The 11,970-nt window shown below is 47.5% G+C and overlaps 3 protein-coding genes across 3 annotated transcripts; 2 read left to right on the forward strand and 1 right to left on the reverse strand.

Annotated features, from left to right (window-relative positions):
• Positions 1–252: 252 nt before the first annotated feature.
• On the forward strand, positions 253–3,409 carry FOMMEDRAFT_168795 (N2,N2-dimethylguanosine tRNA methyltransferase; the record flags this gene model as incomplete). The annotated part of the gene is made up of 12 exons (XM_007267657.1): positions 253–508; positions 574–716; positions 809–897; positions 974–1,201; positions 1,287–1,466; positions 1,528–1,579; positions 1,638–1,786; positions 1,856–2,051; positions 2,127–2,261; positions 2,404–2,486; positions 2,614–2,799; positions 3,162–3,409. 12 exons carry the CDS (start codon positions 253–255, stop codon positions 3,325–3,327), a joined length of 1,863 nt encoding a protein of 620 aa, XP_007267719.1. The 3' UTR covers positions 3,328–3,409.
• Positions 3,410–4,975: 1,566 nt separating this feature from the next.
• FOMMEDRAFT_157522 (Pkinase-domain-containing protein) lies at positions 4,976–9,576 on the reverse strand (the record flags this gene model as incomplete). Its single annotated transcript, XM_007267658.1, has 5 exons — positions 4,976–5,200; positions 5,297–5,490; positions 5,549–6,037; positions 6,093–7,529; positions 7,602–9,576. The coding sequence occupies 5 exons, from the start codon at positions 9,574–9,576 to the stop codon at positions 4,976–4,978; spliced, it is 4,320 nt and encodes a 1,439-aa protein (XP_007267720.1).
• Positions 9,577–9,768: 192 nt separating this feature from the next.
• FOMMEDRAFT_157523 (uncharacterized protein) lies at positions 9,769–10,665 on the forward strand (the record flags this gene model as incomplete). The annotated part of the gene is made up of 3 exons (XM_007267659.1): positions 9,769–9,868; positions 10,181–10,434; positions 10,489–10,665. 3 exons carry the CDS (start codon positions 9,769–9,771, stop codon positions 10,663–10,665), a joined length of 531 nt encoding a protein of 176 aa, XP_007267721.1.
• Between the last annotated feature and the right edge of the window lie 1,305 nt (positions 10,666–11,970).

Raw genomic sequence — 11,970 nt, forward strand, 5'->3', positions numbered from 1 at the left:
TAATGATATATCCATGTACTGTTTGCTATTTGATAAATTTGATGTGCCATTACACCCTTTTTATTATAATTGACGACCACGTGAGGACTGGTGTCATTCTGAATGATCGTCGCGTAAATTTCTTTTTTTGGGTTCCAACTTCATTGAATCATTCTGACTTGTGCTCGCTCGAAAACGTTCGCCATTAATCATTTGCGTAGCCTGAGGGCAACGCCCTTGTACATAAATCGACTACGTCGTGGAAACTCAAACATGGCTAAGGCTTCACAGACACTCCCTGAGATCCCAGAAGGCTTCACGCTTCATACAGAAGGCAGCGCGCGCATTCTGCTTCCTGCAACGGACGAGGCGTTTCTCAACCCCGTACAGGAATTTAATAGGGATTTGAGTGTGGCTTGTATACGTACATGGAGTGAGGAGCTTGATAGGGTGAAGGAGAGGAAGTGGAAAGAAAGGGCGGGGAAGGTGGAGCAGGGGAAGGTGAAGAGGGGCAAGAAGAAGGCGAAGAGTGAGTGGTTGGCATTAGTCTTGTTTAATGAATTGATGATGGTAATGGGTGTATGGATGATACAGGTGAAGGAGACTCGGAGGTGAAAGAGGCTCCTGCTAGAGCTGCTACGACGACAGACATCCCTATGACCGATGTATCGACTGAAGCTCCTGCCGTTGTTCCTACTGAGACGGAATCGAAGGCTGATATGACGAAACAATCAGCAGTACGTATAAAATTGCCTTTTATCATTTATATGCTATGTTACTGGTGCGTATATCGACAATGAAAGACTTACTATTTGTTTGTTTTTACTAGTACGTCCCGTATCATTTCACCCTCCTCGAACCGCTCTCTGCGACCGGTCTACGAGCGATCCGATATGCGAAGGAGATACCACTCGTCAAGTTCGTCCCTTCATATGTATACTGTAAACAATCTAACACCCCGTACTTATGCTTTCGTGCTTGTTCTGTTTCGTAGATATGTGATTGCGAATGACCTTTCGCCGCCTGCTGTTGAAGCTATTCAGCGGAACGTTGAGCTTAATGACCTAGGCGACAAATCTGGGTCAGAAAATGCTGGCGTAGAAGAGAAAGAAGAGAATACTGTGGAAAACGGACATGCGAGTGAAGAGAAAGATATGACAAAGCGAATGGCAAGGAGAAGAGATAGACCTGCGAAAGTGAGGATTAATGAGGGAGATGCGTGGTAAGTCCTCCACTCCCCTTCCTTTCGTTAAGTTGTTATTAACATAATTTTATATATTTGTCTTATTGGGATTTGATGTGAGAAGTGCTCTGATGTACTCACATCGCCCTGACCGTCTACGCGTCGACTGTGTGGACCTTGACCCGTACGGGACTGCAGCACCGTTCATTGACGCTGCTGTTCAATGTGTGAACGATGGTGGGCTGCTTTGTATTACGTGTACGGATATGGGTGTCCTTGCTACAAATAACTATCCTGAAAAATGGTATGGCTCTTTCGTACACTACACTGTTCGCTTGTTGATTGAGGTTTGTTTTGGTCCGTAGCTTCTCGAATTATGGTGGTATACCCGTTAAGGCTGAATACTGTCATGAAGCTGTGAGTTTGGCTTGTTAAGAGTCTATTGCTGGAACGAAAACTGACAATTATGCCCTAGGCACTTCGACTTGTCCTCCACGCCGTCTCTACCTCAGCAGCACGCTACGGCCGATTCATCCACCCTCTCCTCTCCTTATCCATTGATTTCTACATCCGACTTTTCATCCGGATACAAACCGGACCAGCTGAAGTCAAAAAGGCAGCGAGGTTCGCTCTTCTCTCTATAACCTTATCCATACCTGAAGAACACTGTGACTGATAATACGTTATCCTCAGCAAGACATCGACGTTCTACATCTGTTCGGGTTGTCAAGCGTTCTACGAACAACCATTGGGGAAGATCGTAGAGAAGGTATCTGACAAGACTGGACAGACGAATGTGTTGTTCCGAACGCGTGCAGGTCCACCGGTGGGTGATAAGTGTCCGGAGTGTGATAGTACTCTGCACGTACGTTATACGTTATCTACGATCGTCTGTTTGAGTATTGTATCGTGTCTGCTGACTAGGGGAAACTCTTTATTGTCCTTTGTCTTCGGATGTATGAAGGTTGCTGGTCCGATGTGGGCTGGCCCGATACACGATACGGAGTTTGTATCGAAGGCACTCGAACATGTCGAAGCGAACTTGACGAATTATGGTACAGCGGCGCGTATGAAGGGGATGCTTACTGTCACAAAAGAGGTTCGTGCTGTTCAATCTATTCGCGTCTACTCTAAATTTGTAGTGGTTGTGCTAATTGTCTTCCCCCCTCCCCCCCCCCCGGCTTCAATCGACTTTGGCTTTTATCAACCTGCTTCGATTGCTGAACTGTTTGAATGAATAGGAACTACACATACCGTTCTATTTCACGCCTGGTCGGCTGGCGGGGACGTTCCATTGCGTCTCGCCTTCGTTGGAAGAAACGTCGTACGTCTGTCTTCCCTCCCCCCTTGCTTTCCCCTTTGAACGCTATTGTCTCCGGCATCCTCCCCTTACTCTCCTACTTATAAGAACTCAATTTACTAACGAATCCTATTTCCTAATTTCAATAAAGAAATGCACTTCTCCACGCAGGCTTCTCCGTCTCTCGCTCCCACGCTCTAGCAGGCTCACTCAAAACGAACGCGACACGACAAGACGTGCATGATGTATTTAGAGGGTGGGTGAAGGAACATCCGGTTAAGCCGGAGAGTATACCACCGAATTCGCCGTCGAGTTGTTTGCATGGGAAGACGCCGCGGTATGTCATCTGTTCTATTCTTTGTTGACATCTCGTTCGACTTCGCGTCTTCTATTCCTTCCCCTTGAGTATACCTCGGACCTTTTGTTCGAGCCTCGTGGTTATTGTCCCCTCCCACTTGTCGTCTTCCCTACCGCCTACGAATCGTGCCTTACTTCAACACGAGTCTCGATTTGATTACACGAAACTCAAATTGCACAACCTAAACTTTCGAACTCCATCTCCCCTTCCCAAAGCTCCCGAATCCACCTAATCAACTAAACCGCTTTATGGCTTCAACTCTAACCCTGTCATATTTTCCCTATTCCTTTTGCATACTCTACAATCAAAACATCGTAAACTAATATCCTTCAATTAAACAGCTTCGAAGCCAACTTCTCACACCACCCACTGGCCACCTCACAACTCTCAACGAAAGTAAAGCTAGTACGCTATCAGCAGAACCCGACGCCGAACTGGGGGCCTGGGACGCGTGCGACGGGGAAGAGGAAAAGAGATAAGGAAAAGGATGTTGATGAAGAGAGTTAATTGTCCCCATCGAGGAAGGAAAACTTGGCAGAAGGAAGTTTGAAGGTGGATGAATGTGAGAGCGAAGACAATTCGCTTTGGTGTTTGACCTACCAAAAAATATAGTGCATTAGTACTATTGACCTTGTTTACAAAGGAATATATGTATTCTACTTGGGCTTCCGTCCATGAGCTGTCGCATCAAAAATTAGCCTATGCATGTGCTACTCAGTATGCTGAAGACACTCTTGCAGACAGCAGTCATAATGTTGACAAACATGTACTTGATCAGACATTACAAGTCTAAGCGCAATCATAGTCAGACAGATACGACTTGGTTCTCTCAACGATCACGCCACGATGAATCTTCGAGATAGTCTGTTTTTACTTTGTTTTTGTATGTATGTTGTAATGGTTGGTACAGTACTTTTGGGGGTGCGCTTTTCCCTTGTGTTGCGCGTCCGTTCCCACGGCTTCCAATTAAGAAATTTATTGCTTATGTGATCAAATTTTGTGTCCGGTTAAAAGTAGTGATTGTACAGGAACATTTCTGTTCCCCACACCTAAGATAAAATAATAGAAAAATAAATTTCATGCTTCTGAGATGCAAATGAAACTTTTTACAGAAGGGATTCTCATTTAATTTGAAATAAGCCAAAATACAACTGTTTTACACACCAAATCAGCTGTATCTTAAGAAGCAATTTTTTTCTAGCTAATTCCTTCTGTAAATCTTTTCATATTGAGTTTATATAGTTTTTCATCAATGTTTTGAAAGAGTTCACTCATCCCTTGATGAGAAGTAAAATAAAGAATGAAGCTCGAAAGTAATGAGTCACACCCTATCACAGTAGATTTGGCTGTTCATTTTTCGATTTTTTGTCACACTCGCGTCATCTTTTTACTCAGTGCTACTGATCATTAGCAAGATACACTTTGCATACACTGTATTAATTTTTACTCATTGTTTTCCTTGGCTATAGTAGATGAATTCAACTTATTAGCACAATATCGTTCAGTATAATACATTTATATTGACCTAAATTTGATTACTAAATTTATAATTTAGGTACAAGTAGGCGGACACTTTGACCGCCACATTCTGACTGAAAATGGTAATTTTTCAAATTCCGCTCGGACGCATCTTACAACCGAAAAGCGCACCCCCAGTACTTTTTCCTGTTAAAATGAATGTTAAATGAAGAAGTATGTATACAGTTGACGAATAGATGAATTGGATGAAGTTCGATATTGTGTGTATATAACGTGGACACAAGGATACAGAGGGAAACCGGCATACCGTGGTGGCAAAGTCTAAAATATGCGAATGCAATACTGATTGATAGCGCAAAAAGTCGAGGAGGGGACGTAAACGTGGGGCGTGCAATTGCGAATTAATTCGAACATCAATCCGAATTTGAAAGAAGAATATATGAAAGAAGAATGAAACAGAATAACAGAGTGAGAAGAGCGAAAATAAAGAAAATTCCCCAAGCAGAAACAAGAAAGAAGGAAGAAGAGGAATCAAAAACTCGAAAGGCAAGGAGTTGCAGGGTCAAGATCCAACCAAGCATTCAGCTCAGGCAAGACAGAACAGATCTCAGTCAGAATCAAATACCAATGTCGAAGAACCAATTCAATACAAGAGTCGAACCAAGGGATCACAAGCTCAACCAGACTTCGCACCCTTACTCTTCGTCGAACCCTGCTTAGCATTCGACCCAACCGAACCCGACGAAGACGAAGACGAAGGCCCATGAACGATCCACGGATGCTGCAACAACTCATCCGCATCCGGCCTTGCTTCATACTTCGTCTCGAACGTCTTTTGCAAAAAGTCCTCTGCTTCGGGTGAGATATCTGATGGGATTGTTGGCTTGGCTGAGGAGCCGATCTAGCAGGGAAAAAAACGAAAAGTTAGTCACAGGAATAATACGAATTTATTGCGCATATATTTTGAATTGTGATGGATTGAAAGAGAGGGACTGACCTTGAAGATAGCTTGCATCTGGTTGAGCGTTGGGTACGGATGGTTACCCGTCAGCATCTCAACGACCAGACAGCCCACACTCCAAATATCGGCCTTGCGTGTATGCGCAACTTGCTTAACCACCTCTGGAGCCATCCAATACACGGATCCCTGCAACGAAGGCCGATGTGCACGTACACCTCCGCTCAAGAACGCTAAAAAAGCACATCCCATCAGATTCATATCAAACGGGAAAAAAGGAGAAAGACTCACTCTCTTCAACCTTCTTCGAAATCCCAAAGTCCGAAATCTTAATCCCACCCTTATTATCCACAAGAATATTTGCACCCTTAATGTCCCTATGAATAATATCCCGACTATGCAGATAACTCAAGCCCTGCAAGATCTGCTTCACGAAGTGCCTACACAGCGTCTCTTCAAATGCTCCATAGTTCCTCAGGAGGGCAGTGACACTTCCACCAGGAACGTATTCGAGGAAAATGTACAGATGTTTCTCGTCTGACGAGGAGTCAAGATATTGTACGATGTTCTCGTGTTGAAGCTCCCGAAGGAGGTCAATCTCGCGCTCGAGTGCATCGAGCATGGATTTCTTGCGCTGTTCGTTCGGACCTGAGCCGGTTGGGAGATCGACTTGCTTAACGGCCATAAGAAGTCCGTTCATTGCGTCCATACCAAGGTACACGCTCCCGAAAGAACCGGCACCGATCAAAGCGCCGCGGATCCACTTCGCACCGCGTTTTCCTATGCAGTAGATTAGAAATCAGAAATCAGATAGAAAGCAAAGGAGGATATTTACCTCGAGTAGACTTGACAGGAGCATCTTGATCATCTTCCACATTAAGCGTCTCTTCCTCATCCTCTTCCAACTCTTCTTCAAGCGTGTCTTCATCATCAATGTCACTCTCCTCTTCACCTTCGTCCTCTCCGACCATATCATAGCTCTCTTCCTCTGTTGCGGGAGATTGTTTACCACCTTCGCCCATTTCTTCGCTGTGGCCTACAGCAGTATTACTACCGGCTATGGATCCTGTCTCAGCAGAGCGACTCTCTCCAGATCGAATGCTCGCAGCTAAACTCTTTCGGCGGTTCAACTCAACCTCCGCAGTGATCTCGTCAACGGTGAGCATACTTGCAGTATCCGAGAGGTCACGTCGTGCACGCAGCTCCGACATGTAGCTAAACCGATGCGACACGCGGGAGGCCGTCGAAGGTGTACGCGAGATCATCGGTGTCGGTCCTGACCGTGCACCCGAACCCATGCCATTACCAGGTGTCGAAGCACCAACGGTAACATCGTGGAACGAATCCGCGAACGACTCGCTCGGGAAGTCAACAGGCGGGAGGAGGTGCGGAGTCGTAGGCCTTCCACTTTCATCTTCCTTTCCTTTCTCACCTTCACTCTCATGAAGATCGGTGGAATGACCGTCCTCAGCTGAGATACTCATACGCGGTACCTCGTCTTGCGACATCCTATTCTTATCTGGTACTGGAGGTGGTGGAAGACTCGCCATGCTCGAACGCCGATTCTCCAGCGTCAAACTCGACCTTCCCGCAGTAGAAGTACTCATCCTGCTCGCTCTACGATTCCCGGCCTGGCCAAGCACACCACTCGCAGAGATCCCACTTTCAGGTCGTCCACCAATACCCGCGCCAGAGCTGAACCGCATAGACTGACGTACAGCACGACGTAAAATCTTCGGCTGCGTACTGGGGAAATAAGCAGGCAAATGCGTCGCAATCAACTCGCTCGGTGGACGAGCACCCAAGAACGTCCGGATCTTGCCAGCAAAGCTCGACGCACTAGGACTCTTCCCACCAGACTTGTTCTCTATAGGCACAGACGGCGCAGACGTATCAGACGTATCAAGGATACGTTCCGGATCGCGTACGCCCAATCCACTAAGTACACTAATCGAACTTGCGCGTTTCATGTTGCGTATTTCTCTTTCTCGCTCACGTTCTTGGCTTGGTGTCAACGTGCGCGGGAATGCAACGCTCGAGTTCCCAAGGTACTGGTCATCATCTTGCGGGGCTGCAATTGCTGGAACGGGTGAGCGTGGCGAGAGCGACCCTGAGCCTGAACCCGAGGTACCCGTTGAAGGAACATCACCGAATATTTGTTGTAGTGTTTTCGAGCGTTTCCTGCGTCGTAAGGTTAGTCCGCGCTCGCGCACAGGGTGATCAGGACCCGCGTTGCATAGAGAAAGAAGCTCGGATTCGCGGAGTGGTTTCGCTGTAGCATATACAAATATAATTAGAAAACTTTTTGCCTTGTCCATGTTGTGGTCTAATAAACGGAACATACCTGGTCCTTCTCCCTCTACCCAATCAAGATACACAGACCAGCCATCGATGCACAAACCGCCTTCATCAGAATCGGCCTCAGTAGTGACATCCACATGACCTGATCCAGAAAGCTTTCCAAATTTGCGCAATACACGCTCAAGCATCTCGACACCGTCTGTGCAGTCTGCAACATTGACCATAGCACTATGTCCATCTCCTGCAAGACGAAAGCGCACGAGTCGGCGACGCAGATCGTCCAAAGATGGTGCACCTGTTCCCGAGCCTTGAGCAGTATGCGAAGAGGGCGTTGAAGGGCGGAATGGTCCCCGCCCATGGTATGCCGAAGCATTAGGGTTTGTGGAAAGTGTCATGGAAGAAGATGAAGCGGAAGAACCTGCGGTAGGCGGAACCGGTGTCGGTAAACCACCTTGTCCCATAAAAGACTCCGCAATAGGTGAAAGCGCAGCAGACAAGGCTGCGTTGCCGCCACTCTGAGGTGGGGGTTGTAAGGTTGTTGTACCCGAACTTGCAGTTGCATAAGGGTGTCCGCCGCTTGTATTCGGGCGCGGAGCTGTCTTGACTCCGGCGCTCATATTAGAGGAAGCTGTAGTTGCGCTGTAGCTCGGTGCTTTCGTATGTGTATTCACGCCTCCTGGTGAGCGCCGTCCAAACCCAGGAAGCGGTGATGTCGCACGAGAATTGACACCTTGGCCAGAACGAGGACCAGCAGGCAAACCATACTCACCCTTCCAACCACCACCAGAAGTGGAAGACGACGGCGTAAGAAGTGCAGGATTCTGAGATTGAGTTGGTGTCTGGACAGTTGGAGGATTTTGATTTTGGTTTTGTGTTTGTCCTTGAGAGGATTGACCTGGGACTGGAGGGGGTGCATAATGAGGCGGTGGTGGCGCTTCGGCTTGGGTCGGAGTACGACGCCCGCTACTTTGCTGGAGAGCTTGTAAGCGAGGTGGCTGTCCGCGAGCACTTGAGGATGGTGGGAGCGGCGGCTTCGTCAGAGGCGGTGGAGGCAACGGAGGCAAATGTTGTCTGCCACTCGCTCCCAAATTACCGCCAGAACCAGAACCCGACGAAGAATGTGAATGCGATGAGAATCCCTGTGGCGTGTTCACCTGGCTCTGCGTCTGGTTACTTGGTTGGGGTAGAGGGCGCATGGAAGTAGCAGAGCGCGCGCTGTCGGGTACAGGTCCGGCATCACGAATAAGTCGCGGGAGGTCATTTTGCGTTTGCGATGACCTGGTCAACTGCAGAGGTGCAGGACGCGAGCGGTTACGCTGATGCTGACGTGGGAAGGCGTCGGCTGGGTCAGTGTTGGTAACAGTGAGCTTGGGGCTCAAGTGCGTTATAGTATTCGTAGTCGTACCAGAGCTCCCGCCGCTACTGCTCGCGACGCTGCTCACACTCGATGAACCCTGTCCATGTCCCAATGCCACTCCAGCGACGTGTTGTGCGTGTGTATGCCGTGTACTACAGCGCAACCTGAGCGCCTTGACGGCGTTTAAGATGCGTATGCGATCACCGATGCTGGTTACGCCGATTTCCTTGAGCGAGGATTGGTCGAGCTCAAGGAGGACGCTGCCGCGCACATCTGCTGTACGAAATGCTGACGCGTGTGCCGCACACTTTCCATGCGGATCGAGCGCGCTCAGCCATCGTGCAACGTGCGCATCGCCCCATGATGCGAGAAACTCAGCATACGAGACACCAGGCGGCGGCTCGAGCGACGGACCACTTGAGTTGCCATTGATGGAGTTGCTGCCATTGCCATTGATCGCTGTAGGTGTGCCTGGACGCGACGTACTACGAAGATGCGAGTGGCTAGTCTTTGCCGCGACAGCACCGAGACCAGCCTGCTGCGCGCTGCTGAAGTTTGCTGTTGGGCTTGCGGGAGAGGATGATTGTGATTGAGGACTTGGGCCTGCTTGGGACGGCCCTGCGAGAGACGTCGACAGCGCAGAAGGGGCCAAAGCAGTCATTGCGTGCGACTAGGAAAGGCCCAGAGAGGCGAGTAGTAGACTAAAGAGAGATTAAGGAGGTAGAGTAAGAGTAGTGGATCTCGAGGACTCGAGCCGTTAGTCGCGGGAGAAAAGCGGCGGTGATGAGGGAGTCAGGACCGCGAATTGAATAGCTGAGCGGCAAAGTACAGGCTGTAACGTTGGCGACGCGCGATGTCTACAACCCGGTTTTCTAGCGCCCGGTCCCTTACTCTCGATTTCTTACTCAACGACGACTACCTCGAGCACGGCTCGAAGATGCCTCGTCGGCGTCGTACGCAATGACGAGCACGATATGGTATGGAGAGTGAGGAAGGAAAGCAAGTACGTGCCTTAGAGCGGTGTAAACGTAATGATTTATTTAGACAGTCAATTGATACTCTCGTTTTTGTACACAGTACTTTCTAGTATATCATCAGCATCAACATCTCAGCATCAGCTGTCTGCCTCGAGCCCTCTCAAGTCGGCCATATTCAACACGTTGTTTCATCGGGTTGCCATGCGACTATCATGGCCATGGGTAGAACTTTTCAAATTCAATTGACCTGCTAACAAAAGCTAGCCGATGTTAATTGTTCCATACAAGGATTACATTGCGTCCGATGTGCTTCTGTTTTCTTTGTCCTCGGTGCACTGGCCCGGTCTATTCGCGGGAAGTCTTTACGCTTTATACTTGACCTTGTCAGCCTGGGGGTCGTCTCGCAGAGTGCCGCCACTTCGAGGCCATGCTCAATATTTACGTTCTACGACAAGCATCTCTGGTCTGAAATTGCTTCCGTTCGTCAAGAATGCAAGATGAATGCTTTCGGTACTACATTGACAATCCCGGCTGGATCTCAAGTCAATGACCTAGCTTCGCGAAGCCTACAATTCTAGTCTCTTTCCTCGAAAAAGGCTTCTTATCCGAGCCCCTCGAACGTTCGTACAGTGACGCAAAGTCGCTGGGAACGTGCCTTCGACCAAACTCAAGTTATCTCGGGCTTCATGGCTTGCACTAACGCTTTACTAGTGCTCAGAGCAAGCACCTCGAACTCCTCTCCAATTGTCTCTATATGGAGAATCGGAATATGATGGCCGCTACATTGTTGGTGATAGATGGTATCATACACAGCACTAGAAGTTATTTGACTTATAATTCGGAGATCTAGACTGTAGGACATCAGTGGTCAAAGAATGCCCCAGATCTCCTAATGGTAATTCTCAGAGTATGAGAAGATCTCAGGCCGAAGATGTCAGCAGACGCAACTGATGTAGCCATCTCTTGTGGGCCCTGTTTTGTATAGTTAACGTTTGCCCGGCTGAATAGTCTTCCTACATTCCTGTTAGTAAAAGCAACGTAATGCCTTCGGGGAAGAGACGTATCTTTGCCCTGTACAAGTGCGAACCTTCAGTGGGTTTAGCCTACAGGAATCCTTGTAGTACAAAGCTTGCCAGAACTGAGCAGTGAGCAACACAAGGCCTCTTATCTAGTTTGAAGGCACAAACTCTCTATTATTATGACAAAAGTTGAATGGAATTTCTTCACATATCCGGCAGAAAGGATAAGGTATAATGAAAGTATTCCATTAATCATTGCTTAATAGTGTTAGGCTCAATATTGTTGTGAAATATTATTATTGGATGACTTCCTGTAAGGCTTTCTGACAAGAAAAATACTAAAAACCATGTCTAAATCATCAGTCCAAAGGGAACCAACTAGTGTACCATAGTTTCAGTCAACAACACCCCATGAATAAACTTAAAATCTGTACAGGGGGGTACCCCCCCCCCTGTACAAACCTCTAAACTTGAGAAATATGTTCATAATAATAAATATGGTAATATAGCCAACACTTATGACAGTATCCCTGATTGCCTGTCACTTTGTCATCGGAGTTACATCTGTATTTAGTATAGTTGATGATCAACATGTTCTCTCAGAACATTTGTCCTTAGCTATAGCATCTATGAATCTTGGTGTTACAGGAAGCAAATTTTGTCTAAATCTATCCTATCTCACTTATATACAGAGAGAATGAAAATAGGATGCCTTTTTTCTAGCAGAATTCTTACGGGAAGTCATCCATTAAGCTTGTTCCTCAGTGCCAATCATTACCGAATAACAAATAATGCCAAAATAGCGGGCTAATATTAGACCATCACCTGCCGAAATGACGGGAACGGAGTCATACTTCATTCCGTCGGCTGCCTAAAAAACGACTCACACGACCTCATGCATACTATATATACCGAGGACTACTTGTTCTGACTCGGCCGAACACATCTTTAAGTCTTACTCTTGCTTATCAGACCCTATCTTCACTCTTGTCTATCGAGTGTTGCAGGCTGGGCAAAACACACCTTTACGAGTGTTAAGACTGTCATATTACTAGTATC

This window comes from Fomitiporia mediterranea, assembly GCF_000271605.1.
Source record: "Fomitiporia mediterranea MF3/22 unplaced genomic scaffold FOMMEscaffold_7, whole genome shotgun sequence".
NCBI classification, from domain to species: Eukaryota; Fungi; Basidiomycota; class Agaricomycetes; order Hymenochaetales; family Hymenochaetaceae; genus Fomitiporia; species Fomitiporia mediterranea.